The sequence below is a fragment of the Plutella xylostella genome, chromosome 19, assembly GCF_932276165.1.
Source record: "Plutella xylostella chromosome 19, ilPluXylo3.1, whole genome shotgun sequence".
Taxonomy (NCBI): Eukaryota; Metazoa; Arthropoda; class Insecta; order Lepidoptera; family Plutellidae; genus Plutella; species Plutella xylostella.
Window position 1 is genome coordinate 131,557 of NC_063999.1, and position 18,971 is coordinate 150,527.

Genomic DNA, 18,971 nt, shown 5'->3' on the forward strand with positions numbered 1-18,971 from the left:
ACACCCAATAAGGCTCCTATAATCATATTTACATGCCGAATTCTCTTCCTTTTTAAGTTGAATTCCAACTTCCATAGGAGTCTTAGCTGCTTTGCATTCTGCCATATGCAGTTTATCTAAAACTTTCTTTATGTAGCTGGACTGATCCAAAGTATAGCTTCCATCAGGTAATCTAGCAATTTTCATACCTAGAACCTGATGAGCCGGTCCCAAATCATGCATCACGAACTCTTTCATCAGCCCTTCCTTAATAACTTTCTTTTTCTCAGAATTTTCGGAGCTAAAGATCATGATGTCATCCACATACAGCGCTACGATTATTACTTCATCATCAGTATTATGAATATACACCGATTGCTCAGAAGATAGTCTACTAAATTGCAATTTATTGATGAAAACATCATTAATGCGTTCATACCATGCTTTCGCCGCCTGTTTTAAGCCATAAATTGCTTTGTTCAGCTTATATACTTTCCTGACCTTTTCATCTTGACCTCCACCTTGGACGAAACCTTCAGGTTGCTCCATATATACAGTTTCGGTTAGTAACCCGTGCAAAAATGCAGTTTTTACATCTAGGTGCTCTATAACTAAATCATATTGAGCAGCTAATGCTAACAGTATTCTAACTGTTGAGTAGCGAACCACAGGTGCAAATGTTTCATTGTAGTCAATTCCGTATCTTTGTGTATAACCCTTCGCCACCAGACGAGCTTTATACTTTAACAATTTTCCATTTAGGTCTCTCTTTTTGCTAAATATCCATTTACATTTTACTGGTTTTTGCCCCGAAGGCAGATCAACCAGTGTCCAGCATTCATTAACTATGAAAGAGTTATACTCATCTTGTATAGCTTCCTTCCAATATTTAGACTCGCAGCCACCCAGAGCCTCTTCTATTGTCTTCGGTATATCTTCGTCTTCTGTAACCGCTGTAAACCCAGCATACCCATCCGTATCAGCATCTTCAAAATCAAGCGAGTCCTCCGAATCCATGCTTGAACATCCTGGAATATATGTAGGGTCCGAAGAGTGGTTATCCGAATTTACAGATTCTACTGATGAATCCAGACTGAACATGGTTTGTCTCCGAGGATTCACTGTGTCATCAGGTAACAACTGATCCATCTCGACCACGTCTGGCTGACATAATGATGTCTCAGAAGCTTCCGTCGACGACTGTGCTGGATCAGGTTGTGTAGTACTATCTAAGTTATCAGATGAATCTAAAATTAACAATTCATCATGCTCCTTACTTTTATCATCATTGGACACTACTTTATCCAAAAACATACTTTCCATGAATGTGACGTGCCGGGCTTTAATACATTTCTTTGGAAAAGCAGGATCTACAAGTCTATACCCTTTACTATCCTCACAGTACCCTACAAAAATATACCTTTTGCATCTAGGGTCCAATTTCCTGGCTTTCTCATCAATGGCATATGCTACACAACCAAATACACGTAAGTGTGCTACATTCACCTTTTTGGATGTCCATTTTTCTTCAGGTGTTGTTCCCATGACCGCTCTGGTTGGTGTATAGTTCTTGAGTACGGCAGCCGTGTTCGCCGCCTCCGCCCAGTACTGTTTCTCCAACCCAGCCTCCTGGAGCATGCAGCGGGCTTTATCCATTATGGTGCGATTAGCCCGCTCCGCCACACCATTCTGCTGACTACAATGTGGGACGGTAGTTTGATGTTTTATCCCACTGCTCTTCAGATACTCCTGAAATTGATTAGACATGTACTCGCCCCCATTGTCACTTCTCAAGGTTTTGATTTTACTACCTGTTTCATTCTCTACAAGCACTTTGAATAGTTTAAATTTCTCAAAGACCTCGCTCTTTCTATCCATGAAGTAGATGAATGTTTTCCTCGAGAAATCATCAATGAAGGTAACAAAGTACCTTTTCCCACTAAATGATGGTACCTGCATAGGTCCACATACGTCTGTATGTACCAACCCTAGTTTGACAGACGACCGACTATAACTTTTCTTAGGAAATGGCAGTCTGGTCTGTTTACCTTCTATACAAGCTACACATGGATTAAAAGTAGTATTTGGATAATCCATACCTGTGACTAGCCCATTTTTCATCAGTTTCATACTCCTGGCATTCAGGTGTCCAAGTCGCTTATGCCACAACTCGTGATCAATGCCCTGCGCAGACACCAGCGCAGACACCTCCGGAACCTCGCTAGACTCTCCAGTCACCGACTCCTGCTCAATGCCCTGCTCAGAAACTAGTGAAGGCATTTCTGAAACCTCGCTAGACTGTGCAGTCACCGACTCCACACATGCTGAGTTCATGGCGATCCCTGACTTAACTACATCAAGCTCATAAACACCATTGAAACCAGTACCAGTGGCAATAACTTCACCTTCATCAACTATTTTACATAAATTATTATCAAAAACTACACGAAACCCTTTCCTATTTAACTCACTAACTGAAAGTAGATTTGCTGATAGTTTAGGAATATAGTAGACTTCACTTATAGTCTTAAAACCAGTCTTCAATAATACTTTTACTTTGCCGATACCCTCAGTCAGTAACTTCTCTCCGTTGGCAACATTTACTTCCAGCTTCTTGGTGCATTGCAGCTCTTGCATGATATGCTTGTTATTGCACATGTGATGAGTCGCCCCTGAGTCAATGTACCATACGTCGTTCTGAACTTTCACCGACAAGGCCGTCAGTAGCGAGTTTTCTTTTACACTACTTCGTCTTCCTCCCGCCTTAGGCTCCATGACCTCATCATTAGGGCAGTCCTTCTTCACGTGACCAGGCTTCTTACAACGAAAGCACCTCACTAGCCAAGGTCTCTTTACCGCCAGTGCATTCATTTCATTTTCCTTGCCATCACGCCGATGCTGCTCCTGGAGAAGTTTACTCCTGATTGTCTCGCTTGTCAGCTTCGTATTGGAGTTCTCCAGCGCCATAATTAGTGGGTCGAAGTCTGTAGATAGCCCGCTCAGCATTATTATTGCCAGGAACTCATCCTCTATTGCTGATCCTATATCCGACAACTGTTGCCCGAGCTCCGTAATATATGTTAGGTAGCTCTGCATACCATCTCTGTCCTGTAACTTCACACCAAACAGCGACCTCAACAGCCCGAGTCTTCTACACAGCCCCTTGTCCTCATATGCACGCTGGAGGTTGCTCCAGGCCTCATAAGGCGTCTTTGCATTGCGTACATGTTGCAACGCAGACGGACCTACTGACAGACATATTTTTGCCATCGCCTTTTGCTTCTTCCTCTCATCCTTACAACTGTCCTCACCTTCGATACAGTCGTGAAGATCCTCGTGCATGAGGAGCATTTTCAGCATAAATTTCCACTGGTTGTAGTCTTCCATCCCTTTTAGTTTGTCTACAGGGAGACCAATTTGTGTCGTAATAGAACTCGCCATTATTGCTGTTTGTATTTGTAAAACTGTTTGACAACCGGCCTTTTAATTAGATATTATTTTATTTTTGTAGTAGTATTTTCCAAAAATATTTATTGTATGACACGCGCCAAGCTGTCCTGGGCCCATAACCTATTGGGTTTTTATTAAAAGCCACTAGTTGATCAAGATTAGCCTCGATTTAATAGTCTCATATAAATCGATACACAGTGATACACATGAAGTAAGTGATGACAGCCAACACATAGAGTACGTGCTATTTTCCTTTTTTCTTGACTATGACTTTTCGTTTACAATTCCAACAAGGTCCCGGGTTCGATTCCCGAGTGGGACCATCAATTTGTGTTTCTAAATGTTCTAAGTTTGGTTAGGACATAGAAGGCTGATCACCTGATGTCCGAAACAGTGAAACGATCCATGCTGTCGGATGGGCATGTAAAGCAGTCGGTCCTGCGCCTAGCTCTCTCCAGTCGTGTCGGTCAATCCGTCCCATTGGGCTATGAGTGTGATGGAACAGAGAGTGCTCCTGTGTACTGCGCACACGCTTGGGCACTATAATCTAATCCTGCGTAGATGGCTGATCGTGCCGGCCGCCGTGGTCGCAATTCAGCTAGGAGGACATTATTAATGAAATGTGTGGCACGACGATAACATGTCTGCCATTTCCTCGCTTTTGGAGACTTCCCGCGTCCAGCGCCGTGTGTGAGATGTCCCCACTCACCCAGGGCCAGCGCGAGCACGTTGTCGCCGGTGCGCTGCAGCGAGCCCGCGGGCACGCGCGCCGCCGCGTCCAGCGCCGTGTGTGAGATGTCCCGTGTGTGAGATGTCCCCACTCACCCAGGGCCAGCGCGAGCACGTTGTCGCCGGTGCGCTGCAGCGAGCCCGCGGGCACGCGCGCCGCCGCGTCCAGCGCCGTGTGTGAGATGTCCCGTGTGTGAGATGTCCCCACTCACCCAGGGCCAGCGCGAGCACGTTGTCGCCGGTGCGCTGCAGCGAGCCCGCGGGTACGCGCGCCGCCGCGTCCAGCGCCGTGTGGTACACGTAGCCGTTCGACGACCACGCCAGGTCCACGCCTGGGGACCACACTACAGATTACTATGCAGGTTGACACATGAGAAGCAGTTGAATACAGTGATAGAGAGATGAGAACGTCAGCCGAAACAGGGCCACCAAGAGGCTCATTCCTTCCTGATTCCTTCATTTCTACTTCAAAGTACCCATTCCGAGTGTTCCTTACTCTTAATTTGAGTTTAGACACTGATAAAATTAACTGCCTTCAAAATCGGCTTTAAAGCGGCTCAATGGTGATTGATGGTGTATGTAGGTTAATCAGAAGCATTGTTACTATGAGTGGGGGTCAGGTTTCTCTGCACCTGACCGTACTAACCGGAGAGGTTCCCGAAGTCGCGGAAGATGCGGAAGTCGGTGTCGCCGGGCACGAGGCGCGCCTCGAACAGCTCCTGCGCCACCGACGACGCGTACGGGTGCGGCACCACCGCGCCGTACACCTGCACAGGGTGGGGTATATTGTCCGGCTCGGAGGACCAAAACGACAGATAGATTGTAAGCAAGAACAATGGGGTTACCACTATTTTTGACGACCGAATGGCGTAGTGGTTAGTGACCCTGACTACTGAGCCGAAGGTCTCGGGTTCGATTCCCGGCTGGGGCAGATATTTGTTTAAAGACAGATATTTGTATTCGGGTCTTGGGTGTTGATATTTATATTTAGTATCTATCTATCTATGTATTTGTGTAGATATATCAGCTGTCCGACACCCATAACACAGGTTCTGCCTAGCTTGGGGTCGGATGGCCGTGTGTGAGATGTCCCCACATATTTTTTTTTTTATTGAACATTAGCAATTAACAATCATTGTACGGGCTACGGCTACCGTACAATAGGTACTTATTTAGATGTTATATGTATTATGTGTATTGCTATAAGGTTGAAATCAGATTGATACTTACACACACATACATTACTTGTTTACTATGCAGTAATATTTTATAAGGAAATAAATTAGTGTTAAAACAGCGCTCATTGGGTTTGGTACTATCAGCCTTAACATAACCCCAAATCTTATCATCTATCATTATCATAGAACTGTAAACACACTACAGTTTTTGGTCCTTCGAAAATAAAGACCAGCGGTCCGTGTGGTGATAAACAATCAATAGTGTGAAGTTTCTGGTGATTTCTTGGTGCAGCTGCGATTCGGTTTGACTGGCCTGCCACCAGCGGCCCTCCCCAGTCAGATTGAGAAGGCGCACAAGGCTGTATCTGGGAGTCCCGGGTTCGGAACACGCAGTTCATCTGCTATCATCGAGGACCAGCTCTCGCTTCGACATTAGTGAGGAAGTATATCAAGTGACATACAGTCATATCAAGACAGCGACAAACAGTCTCAACTTATCAACATGGAAAGCCTAATTCAACGGCAATCTGATATCATCGAGCTGATCAAACAGATCGAGCGCAACTTCAGCAAGGATTCTGCGAGACGGAAGACACGCACGTATCTGGACGAGCGTCTGGATACATTGGACAAACTGTGGGCGGAGTTCCAGTCAAACAATGACAAGCTGGCCCATTATGAAAACGACATCGAGCCCTACTTCAAAGAAGATCAGTACTCACAATCAAGGATCTACTTCGACTCTGTGCGCAGCAAGATCCATTCATTTCCCGCTGCATCAGGTGAGGAAATGCAACCGAAATCACCGTTAGTGAATCCAAGACAGGTGAAACTTACGATACCGTCAGTGCCCATCCCGTCAGCGTCTACTGCTCTGACCCCGTCCGTCTACGGCCCGCCGGCCGCGGCCGCCCCTGCGGTCCCCCCGGCGGCGCGCGCTCCCCCGGCGCCCTCCACATCCACGTCCACGGAGGCCCCCCCGAGCAAGGTGGCTGACCTCCTCTCGCAACAGCGAACCAACTTCAGAGCATTCAACAGAATGGTGAAGAATATCAAAGTGGACGAGATACGCGACAAGTGGGAACTGGAAGACGAGCTGAAGAATGTACAATCAAGATGGAGTACGATCGACGCCTTACACTTACAGATAGATAACTATCTCCAGGGATCAGATTCAATTTACGAAGAAGAATTTGGAATCTACGAGAATACCTACAGATCAATCAAGAGGGACTTGAATCTTAAACTAGCGTCAACAGCGCATCTTCAACAATCAACCCCTCGCATCGACATCCCAGTGTTCTCCGGAAGCTACACACAGTGGCCCTCCTTCTTCGACCTCTACGTGGAAAGCATCCACAACAACAATCTCCTTTCTACATGCCAAAAAATGCAGCACCTGAAAGGGAAACTACGCGGAGATGCGGAGCGACTTATCCAGCATCTTCATATATCATCCGAAAACTACGACACAGCATGGGATCTGTTGACCCATAGATACAATAATCAACAATTGTTATTTACAAAGCATATTGAAGCATTTCTAAATCAGCCGATTGTGCAGAAACAAACATCATTTGAGATCCGACGTCTCTATGATACTACGATGGAGTGTCTACATGCCATTCAGAACCTGGGTATCGACACAAGTACTTGGGACCCTCTGTTGGTGCACCTCATAGCAAAAAAATTGGACATCGAGACCTATGGTGATTACAAAGAAGCACGGAAATCGCCACGTGACCTGCCATCGCTTTCTGAGCTTATGGAGTTCCTAGAAGGCAAATTCACAGCGTTGGAGCCCATACATAAGAAAGAAAGAGAAACAACATCAGCTACATCAAACAGGCCATATCAACAGAACAAGCCGTATTATCAATATCAAGGTGGGAATCGCAGTGGAAAATTTCCAAAAAGGGAACTGCAAGCTATTGCAACATGCACGTGGAATTGCCCGCTATGCAACAACAGTCACGCGTTGTACAAATGCAACAAATTCGTCAGAATGACCCCCGAGGAAAAGCTGATTACAGTGATAAAACTACACGTTTGCCAGAATTGCCTCTACAAACACTACGACAATCCGTGTGTTTCAACAAAAAGGTGCAAACAGTGCCAGAACACACACAACACCATTCTACATGATGCCTACACCAATGTCAGCAAAATGCCGCCGCGCGCACATATGCCGCGCATGAATGAAGCCGCCGTCATGTCCGTGTCGAATTCGACACCCGTACATACAGTACCTACGATGCCTTCACCTTCAACTTCGCGCCAAGATAACAAGCAGCACAGCGTAAATCACGTTGCCACAGATGACGAAGAGATCTTACTGACGACCCTCTCACTAAAAATCAAGTCCATTGATGGTCGTTATATCACCCTGCGGGCCCTACTCGACCAAGGCTCCCAGATATCCCTAATATCTGAAAATGCTGCTCAGCTGTTAGGCTTACCAAGGCAACGCTATCATGCTTCAGTATCAGGCATCGGAAATGGCTCGAAACAAGGCAAAGGAATGATTACACTCGATTGTCGATCAATTCATGACGACTATGGTTTCACCACTCAAGCATTAGTCATAAAGCACGTCATTAATAATCTTCCCAACATGACCTTCAATCAAAAACCATGGGACCACCTGCAACATATCAAGCTGGCCGACCCCCAGTACAACGTATCAAGACCTATTGACCTACTACTGGACGCCAGCATCTACTCTAACATAATTATGAGTGGTCTTATCAAGGGTCCTAACATGGCACCCATCGCCCAGCAGACGAGAATGGGCTGGATATTATCAGGAAGCGTGAAAACCTTTAATTGTCACGTGGTAGTCAACAATTTATCAGACATCTCTCAATACTGGGAGCTTGAAGAGATTACCAATCAACCAGATGATCTCACACAGGACGAGCAGTACTGTGAGGAGTTCTACCAATCCACTACCAGACGTCTGGATGACGGAAGATATGAAGTGGCTATACCTATGAAGCCCAACTTCGAAGAAAAACTAGGACAATCAAAATCAAAAGCCATAGCACAGTTCCATAATTTAGAAAACAAAATGAAGAAAAATCAGAACTTTTCAGAAAGTTACATAAAATTCATGAGAGATTTTGAAGAACGCAACCACATGCATTTAGTCAGCGAACAAGTACAAACCTCGTACTATCTCCCACATCACGGTGTGTTGAAATTAGAATCAACCACTACTGCATTGAGAACAGTATTCAATGCGTCAAGCAAGACTTCGTCTGGATATAGCCTGAACGACCTGATGGAACGTGGTCCTAACCTTCAGAAAGACTTACAAAGCTTGATACTGGGGTGGCGTCAGCACAAATACGTCATCACGGCAGATATAGAGAAAATGTTCAGACAGATCAACGTCAGAGAGTCAGATCAGCATCTACAACGCATAGTCTGGAGGGAATCACCACAAGAAGCCCTGAAAGAGTATCAACTTTCGACCATCGTCTTTGGGCTGAAGGCCGCGCCATATATGGCAATGAGAACACTGAAACAGTTGGCGATCGACGAAGCAGACAAGTACCCATTAGCATCAAGGGCATTGATGACGTCATTCTACATGGACGATCTTCTAGAAGGAGCGAGCACGATCGAAGAAGCAAAACAGCTACAAAAAGAACTTATTGACATCTTGGGAGGGGCTGGCATGAATATCCGGAAGTGGTCCAGCAATACAGCGAAGCTAACTGAAGGTTTATCAGCCGAGCAACTTGACACCCCCCTCGACTTCAAGTGCTCAGAATCCAGGAAGACGTTGGGCATCCGCTGGAACCCTACAAGTGACACGTTCACATTCCAGAACAAATATCAATCAGAAAACAATGAAAAACGACTCACAAAACGAGAGTTACTATCAAAGATATCAGTGATATTTGATCCGCTAGGATGGCTATCGCCGCTTACTATCCGAGCGAAATTATTATTCCAACAAACATGGTCCGAGGAACCCTTAGATTGGGATGGACTATTACCAGAATCGCTAAACAAAGACTGGGAGCAACTAAAACAAGATCTTCAACACATAGATCATTTCGAGATACCTAGATATCTGGGAGATAAATCAAACTATCAAATACATGGATTTTGCGACGCCTCGGAGAAGGCTATTGCTTGTTCTATTTATATCACAACACATGATTATAAGGGCGAGTTTACATCAACACTCATGACTGCGAAAACAAAATTATCGCCGTTGAAAACAAAACCGTCGCTACCCAGACTTGAACTTTGTAGCGCGCTCCTATTATCACGACTTATGGAAAAAGTCATGGAGACCATATCAGACAACACACAGATCTTCGCATGGACCGACTCTATGGTGGTCCTTGGCTGGATCCACGGGGACATCAACAGGTGGAAGCCATTTGTCGCCAACAGAATACGTTCCATACTGGAAATCATCCCTGCTACATGCTGGCATCACGTCAAGTCAGAGGAAAATGCAGCTGATTGTGCCACACGAGGAGTAACTGCTGCACAGCTGTACAAACACCCGCTGTGGTGGAATGGCCCGGCTTGGTTGTCCACATTCGAAACAGAGAAGATCAAAGAAAAGACATATCAACCTCCAACAATTGAGACCAAGAAAAACAATGTGAACGCAGCCTTATGTCATAAGAATGACCTAGTGGACAAGTTATTAAACGAATGCAGTTCACTGCACCGAGTAGCAACCACTATCGCCTGGCTATCACGTTACATAAAGTGGCTGCAAAATAAACAACAAGTATCATATAAAAACTACCTATCAACTGCGGAGTTGCAACAAGCACATAATTTAATTGACAAAAGTGTACAATCGGTCGAATTTGAAGAAGACTTATCAAGATTGTCAAAAAAGGAGAATCTGAGGACTTCTAGTAAACTATTGAGCCTCAACCCATTCATCGATACGAGTGATGGACTACTGAAAGTTGGCGGACGACTCAACAATTCGTCTCTCAGTCATGCAGCCAAGCACCCCATCATCCTACCGAGTCACAGCAGACTCACCGAGCTCATCGTACAACAAGCTCACTCCGCCACGCTACACGGTGGACCGAGCCTAACATTATCATATATCAGAGACAGATATTGGATATTAAGCGGACTCCGAACGGTGAAACGAGAATTGCGCAAATGCGTGAAATGCAGGCGATTCAACTCAGTACAGAGACATCAGATCATGGCAGACCTGCCGGAGCCTCGAGTGACGCCATCCCGCCCGTTCACGTACACAGGTGTCGACTTTACTGGGCACTTTGACATCAAGGCCAACAAAGGACGCGGCGTGCGAACACACAAAGGCTACGTGGCGGTATTCGTATGTCTATCAACAAAGGCCGTGCACTTGGAGCTAGTATCTGACCTCAGCACACCTGGATTCCTAGCTGCCTACCGCCGATTCTGCGCTAGACGGTCTACACCCCGGTGTATGTTCAGCGATAGAGGAAGCAACTTTATAGGCGCCAACAGGCTGCTGCAGAAGGAGTACAAAGAGATCCTCCAAACTATCAATGAAGACCTGCTAAGTAAGATCAGCAGTGAATACCACACACAGTGGAAGTTCAACGCGCCAGCATACCCATCAGCAGGAGGCCTTTGGGAAGCTGCCGTCAAGAGCTTAAAATATCATCTCAAAAGAGTGATTGGCGAACAGAAACTCACCTACGAGGAGTTTATCACTCTACTGCATCAGATCGAGGCGTGCCTCAACTCACGGCCTCTCATATCATTAAGTGAAAGCCCAGATGGCGAATACTTGTCTCCAGGACACTTCCTGGTGGGCGGCTCACTAATCACAAGGCCACAGACGGATCCCGAGCAAATGAATTTGACTACGAGATGGCGTTTAATCCAATCAATGAACAAACAGTTCTGGAAGAAGTGGTCATCAGATTACCTACAACAGTTGCAAATAAGAACAAAGTGGAGAACATCTACCAAAAACCTAGCAGTTGATGACGTCGTCCTTATCAAAGACGACAACCTACCCCCTGGAAAGTGGGCGTTAGGCAGGATCGTCGCCGTACACCCCGGCCAAGACGGACACGTCCGGGTAGCTACTGTGAAAACGAAAGGCGGCATCATAAAACGACCGATCTTAAAATTGGCTCTGTTGCCAGTTAGAAAAGAACACGCCACGTCACAGATAAGCGACGTACAATGCACGACACCAACGACTGATGACGTCACAACAGCTGATTCGCAAGCAGACACGCCCGATCAAGTGACAACTCCCACGGTCAAGGCCAGCGGGCGACCAAAGCGAACAACAAGGAAAGGCATTTGTCACTACATATCCATGGCGCTACTACTTTTCTTATCAATGTTGACTTCAGCACAATGCGACTGCAATATCACACAATTTAACAACAACATGAACATGTATTTCGACAAGATGTACGATATGAGCATCATCCGAGACGACTGGAAATTAATCATGTATTATAATATGAGTACATACTGGTCCGGACTGCACCACCTGGAAAAATACGTTTATCACCTAGAAGAATTTCTGGATTCAAATCATTTATCAACACAATACCAGAGTATCGTATATCAACTGCAACACGACTTATCAGAAATATATCACTATAATAAAATACTCAAGAAACACGTCACCAAACGGCAAAAGAGAGGCCTTATCAACGGAGTTGGATACATAGCCAACTCATTATTTGGAGTTTTAGATGATCGATTCGCAAGAAAGTATGAGAAGGACATTGAGAAGATATCTATGAACGAAAATCATCTACTACTTCTATTCAAGAACCAGACGAGTGTCATAGAAGCACAGTCGAACATTCTACAAAGGAACGAGGACATCATGAACAAGCAGTTTGGGATGATCCAAAAACACCTTCAAGAAGTGAAACTCGCCAATAATAAACTGCTGACGCAAAACAATGATGAACTTTATATCATATCAGCGGCCCTCTCAGCATCAATCATGATATCCAACGTGCGCCGTGTGCAAGAAAACCTTATCAACACCATTACAGACCTCACCCACGGGCACCTGGACGCGCACTTGTTGCCACCAGAACAGCTGGAGGAGCAAATGAAGGTCATTTACAGTCACCTGCCTGAAGATCTGACTGTACCTTCTGATAAACATGACTACAGAGACTTGTATAAATTAATGAAAATTCATGTGGAAGTCGGAAAATCTTACTTAATCATAGAAGTCAGAATACCGCTGGTGAGCAAAGAAACATACGAGCTGGACAAAATAATCAGTTTACCTCACCAGTCCTACATAATCGAAACAATAACTCCGTATATCGCATTTAACCTGAGAAGGGATCAACTTATATTGCTATCAGAAAGTGAAGTAAAGGAGTGCACCCACACATCAGTGAATAAAATACTATGCTCCATTGATAAACTCATACATCAAGTTCAGATGACACAGAGCATATGCAACATCAGCATTCATAACAAACCCATGTGCCGTACAAGAGCGGAGCCGTGCCACGAGCTGTGGATTAAATTACACAACAACAATCGATGGTTGTACTCATGCTGTGAGAACTGCTCGCTGCGCATTTTCTGTCCTGATAACAAGATGACATTGAAGTCGTTGACCGGTAATGGCCTACTGGATATAGGTCAAGGTTGTGCAGTAAAGAGTACGACATTCTCGATCATTGGACATAGCAACTATATGAGCCACATGCAGATGGAAACTGATAATACATACATTGTTGGATCATCAATTCTAAACCACATCGTGAATACGTCAGATATGACGCCGTTCGTTCCAGAAGACCACATTCATGACTGGGACAATTTGAAAACACAGATTGACGACCTGAAGCAAAAGGCTAACGAACCCCTCAGCATTCATGATGTGCACCAGTATTCGGTAATGTACACCGTAATGGGAGTCGTCATCATCTCCGGAGCTGTATACTCTCTCCTGCGATGGCGAAAATACAAGCGCCGCCTCGAGCTGCCCACAACCGCCCGCTGTCCCGCGGCGCCCCCCCGGCGCTGCCGCTGCGGCTGCTGCGAGCGCGCGCACCCGCCCCGGCCCCCGCCGCCCGCGCCCCGGCCCCCGGCACCCCGAGCGCGGACCACCACGACACTTGGACTACGCCGACTGTTCGACCGCGCTCAGTTAGATTAGACATTCCTTCCGTAATCATTAATAGTGAAGTGTGTGAATGAAATACTTAAGTACTTACATACTATATTGTATTTTTTGTATATGAATGAAATATTTAAGTTCAATATCTTAACATTGCATTTTATACCTAATTAATTTAATTTACAGTTATCACTAGACTTGTAACTTTACTTTAGCTACAGTAACATTTAAATCTTATTTTATATAATGCTCTTCCTTCTTTTGAGTGGGCAGGATGTACGGGCTACGGCTACCGTACAATAGGTACTTATTTAGATGTTATATGTATTATGTGTATTGCTATAAGGTTGAAATCAGATTGATACTTACACACACATACATTACTTGTTTACTATGCAGTAATATTTTATAAGGAAATAAATTAGTGTTAAAACAGCGCTCATTGGGTTTGGTACTATCAGCCTTAACATAACCCCAAATCTTATCATCTATCATTATCATAGAACTGTAAACACACTACAATCATTAAGCAGCGTTAAATCTCGTTTGTCAAATCTGCATAAAGTTCTATAAGAGTTTCCGCAACACTTTATATACTTTTATAGTTTTCGAAAAACTATACATATTTTTTTCCAGTAGGTAGTCCAGCAATTCTAGACCACTCGCATTTAAATTCACCTGACAGTAGCCTACCTACCTACGTACCTACCCACCTACGGCACAAAATATAGCAATGAATCCTAACCTACCTAACACCTGACTCGAAGGCACGCCTTTCGTTTTAGAATCGGCTTCCAGCTCTAGTTAGTCATAGACATAGACACATCGTTTATTTACTAAAAGAATACACATCACAAATACAAAACAACAACAATAGAAACAGTCACATGAAGAATCACAAATAATTGACAACATTTCAAAATTTTATATAGTTGAAATTCGAAAACCATTTAGAGATATGGCTCTAATATTCCCAAAAAAAAATGTTTCAGATTTTTCTATTGATTTATTTCAGAGAAAAACATAAAAATCTAAATTATCATTCGTGACATCACGATGTGGCATAATAATTAAACGCGCTTTTACTTCTAAAACATGAACAAAAAAAAACATGTTATGTCACTTTGACAATGACAAACATCACTCAAATATCTGTCACTTTTATGTGTCCTTGTCAATGACGAAAGTTCGTGATTGGTCCTTGCCACAAAATAAAGTTGAAGTTGATTGGTCCTTGTTCATGTCAAGTTAATGTCATCCAACTTTTTTTTTAGGCTAGACAGGCAACGAAAATATTTTTATCCAAAGCCTCGACGTGACGTCACTCATACTATAAATATTTTGAACTTTGAAATTAAAAAAATATATTAAAACATAGAAATATTAAGAAATAAAAAAATACGGGTCATCTAAATTTGTGATATCTCGTCGAAAATAAAATAAAATCGGTGAGCATTTTATATGAAATGTTGTCAATTGTGGAGTGTATTATGTCAGTAAATTCAAATTCAAATGGTTTAATCGACGTAAAATTTTACAATTATTTGTCGATAGTCATCTACCACCGTAGTAAAATGGCTCTGACTCAGCATGTGCTGTACAAAAAATTATACAGCGCTGGTAATTCTGCCAGAACCAGCGAGTTGGGGTGGTACGCGAGTAGTCATAGAATCTGTGGCGCTAGTAGTACCGACCTCCATGATCCAGGGGTCGTGTGGGCCGGCCTGGAACAGCACCTCGCGGCCGCCCGCGCCGCACGCCTCGATGTTGATGAACGCACGCACCTCGCGCGCCCATCTGCAACACACACACACACACACTGGTTATCAACAGATATCGTAAGTGCCGCTTGTTCGAGGAACCAGCAGGGAAGACCAACCTGGTAAAGAAGGCACCCCTCACTCGGGCGTTGCAGCTGCTCAACCGCGTGGACAATGAAATAGATATATTTACGTGTTCTCTGAACGAATTCACAAAGATAGCATTATATATATTGTGTTATAGTATGTAGGTTACTAGTATATTTTTATATGATACTGACTGTTTATATTATTATTATTTTTTTTTGCTGTGTATGTTAAATGATAATTAGTTATTAACTTATTACTTACTTTTTTATATGTATGTATACCTTACGCTATTGTATTGGGAGAAATCCTGTAATGATAGTGTTAAGTGGATTACCTAAATAAATAAATAAATAAATAAATATCCACGGAGAGAGCGAGGAGATGTAGCACGAGGCCTTCCACATAATCGGCTATATCTCATCACGACCCATTACGTCCCCACTGCTGGGGCACGGGTCTCCTTCCAATGAAGGAAGGGTTTAGGCCTAGTCCACCACGCTGGCCAAGTGCGGGTTGGTGGACCTCAACACAAGCAAGCTTGTACTGAGACTTGTCGGGTAAGCGGGCAACCCGACTGTCAGATATTTTCAAGCTGCCCAAAGGCATCTGACTAGGCTTAACGACTGCTGCCGAAGCAGCAACCGGGACCCACGGCTTAACGTGCCGTCCGAAGCACGGAAGCGTCCAGAAAAGCACCACTTAAAATTGGTCACCCATCCAATGGCTGACCGTGTCAGTTGTTGCTTAACCTCAGCGATCAGTTACGATCACTGAGGCCCGCTCGACTACGGACGGCTATATCTATACTTATATTATTATGTGCTTGCGTTGCGTTAGCGCAGCTTTGACACGTAGCCATCCATCAGTTCAACGCGTCGTGAGACATATGGTTTAGATTTTGTCGTGACGTACGGTCAGCTGCATAAGTAGCTATACACTTCTGTTCCTTGTCAAACTGACGCTGACGAACCGTCAATGTTTTAATGAATTGATAGGCGGTTTCAGATTGACAAGGTACAAAAGTGTATCCCTACTTATGCAGCTGACTGTACGACTCACTTGTGCTGCGTGCTCGGCTGAAACATCTGTCAGTCGGATGTCATAGCATAGGGTTGTTGCTATATTTATCAATGGGGACTCACTTGTGCTGGGTGATGAAGGCGTGCGAGGCCTGCATGATGTTCTCCTCGGCGCCGTTGAACAGGAACACGGCGGCGCGGCGCAGCGGGGAGCGGCGGGCCAGCAGCGCGCGCAGCACCTCCAGCAGCACGGCGCAGCCCGCCGCGTCGTCGCTCGCGCCTGCGCACACCCACACTGTTACTACATGGACACAGCAGCCGGCGCAGCGGGGAGCGGCGGGCCAGCAGCGCGCGCAGCACCTCCAGCAGCACGGCGCAGCCCGCCGCGTCGTCGCTCGCGCCTGCGCACACCCACACTGTTACTACATGGACACAGCAGCCGGCGCAGCGGGGAGCGGCGGGCCAGCAGCGCGCGCAGCACCTCCAGCAGCACGGCGCAGCCCGCCGCGTCGTCGCTCGCGCCTGCGCACACCCACACTGTTACTACATGTACACAGCAGCCGGCGCAGCGGGGAGCGGTGGGCCAGCAGCGCGCGCAGCACCTCCAGCAGCACGGCGCAGCCCGCCGCGTCGTCGCTCGCGCCTGCGCACACCCACACTGTTACTACATGTACACAGCAGCCGGCGCAGCGGGGAGCGGTGGGCCAGCAGCGCGCGCAGCACCTCCAGCAGCACGGCGCAGCCCGCCGCGTCGTCGCTCGCGCCTGCACACACCCACACTGTTACTACATGTAACACACACACACACACACTGTCGCTAGTACTACATGTAACACACACACCGGCACTGTTACTACATGTAACACACACACCGGCACTGTTACTACATGTAACAGAGTAACTGCTATGCGCCTGGGCACACCAATACATAGTACACGCGGAAGAATAAGAGTCTAGTACCCATATCACAGGGTATCCTAGTGTAGGGATAGTGATGTATCTTTGTTGTATATAATAAAAGAAGAAAGTGACTGTTTAGGCATCAACACACAGCAAAAAGGGCTTAAGCCACAATCATGAAACTTGGCACGTAGGTTCTTTCGGTAGAGCAGGTGAGCACTAAGAAAGGATTTTCAGAAACTCCACCCCTAAAGGGGTAAAATAGGGGATGAAAGTTTGTATGAAAATGCTTCAGATTTAAAGTAAGGATTTTTTAATTTTTGGTTTAGGATGGAGATTGTAAAATAAAGTACACGTGTCTCGGCGATTTTGATGATACCGCCCCCATAAGGGTTAAGTCAAGCCCTAAGGGGGTACAATAGGGAATATCAAATTCTTAATTGTCGAGACTTGAAATCTCCAAAAAATAATTCGCCTTTATAATCTCAACACAATGCACAAAGGATGTTATAAAAACCATGCAGAGATAACAATTAAGTTGTTATGTAAAATAAACCTGTCTCATAATAGCTCAGCATTAAGTCACTGACCCCTGCTTCGTCATTATCACGTCACTATGCAAGTAGTCAAACCATTACCTGTTATCATTCGGACCCATTTGGGCGGTTCTTATCTAGAGATAGACATGCCCGTTCGTATGAAAAGGTTTATAGTAATTATTACAATGCTTAGAGCGAACTATTTTGACATAGTTTTCGGTTTTGGTAGGTAAGTAAACCATTCCCAGTAAAAATGCAAATTGGTCTTTATTAGGATGCATGCACCCATTACTAAACCTAATTATCGCCATTATTATCACTATTTCAAGGGTGTTTCTAGTGATGGATGTAACAATTGATCTAAACTCCTATGAATTGTTTGCTTTCTATAGGAGCTGCTCTCCTTTCACAGTATTAGATTATTGCAACAAAATATTGAATATCGATCATTTGATATTAGATTATTGCAACAAAATATTGAATATCGATCATTTGATTGTGGTGTACCTAGGTAGCTAGACTCCGGCTAGAACTGTACAAATGATCTGCTAAAAGGTCAATTCGCCGGGGCGGCCAGTGGCTCGACGTTTGATAATGATTTGAAAGATCCTCACATCTCACGAACCATTCGAGTAACAGATACGATATTTACTATTTGGAATATTTTATATAGATGTTCCCGCGCGCTTCGCTTCGCCTTAAAAAGTTTTCCCGTGGGAATTCCGGGATAAAAAGTAGCCTATGTTCTTTCCCAGGGTCTAGACCGTATGTATACCAAATTTCATTCAAATCCGTTCAGTGGTTTTGGCGTGAAAGAGTAACAGGCAGACAGACAGACATACACAGTTACTTTCGCATTTATAATATTAAGTTAGGACTAGTTAGGATTAGGATTAGGATACCTATCACTGCGACATGAAACATAATATCTACATTGCAATGCAATGAATATTGCAAACTTAAATTTTAATTCTTAAACCATAATTATTGCACTCATAGCGACGAGGTTATTAAAATCATGAATGCTTATATATAATACAGGTACATAGTAGGTACAAAATAGAAAACTTTAAAATACATGCATTATTCCATGAATAAATCCTATAAATAGGTTCAAAGGAAATTTGTAACGAGCTAAATAGTAGCGACCAGCGGCAGCGGAGGTTCCCACGCGTCAGCTGGCGCCTCCCACGACCAGCTGTTGCCACACTACACAG

The 18,971-nt window shown here is 44.8% G+C and overlaps 1 protein-coding gene across 1 annotated transcript in view; it reads right to left on the reverse strand.

Annotated features, from left to right (window-relative positions):
• The window catches only part of LOC105392554 (endoplasmic reticulum metallopeptidase 1), a 33,709-nt gene that overhangs the window by 12,085 nt on the left and 2,653 nt on the right, over positions 1 to 18,971 (reverse strand). Inside the window, exons 5-8 of the mRNA XM_048627880.1 lie at positions 16,439 to 16,595; positions 15,141 to 15,243; positions 4,805 to 4,925; positions 4,371 to 4,490 (exon numbers count right to left, since the gene is read on the reverse strand). Of these exons, the coding sequence (XP_048483837.1) occupies positions 4,371 to 4,490; positions 4,805 to 4,925; positions 15,141 to 15,243; positions 16,439 to 16,595 (501 nt within the window). The remainder of the gene's footprint in view (positions 1 to 4,370; positions 4,491 to 4,804; positions 4,926 to 15,140; positions 15,244 to 16,438; positions 16,596 to 18,971) is intronic.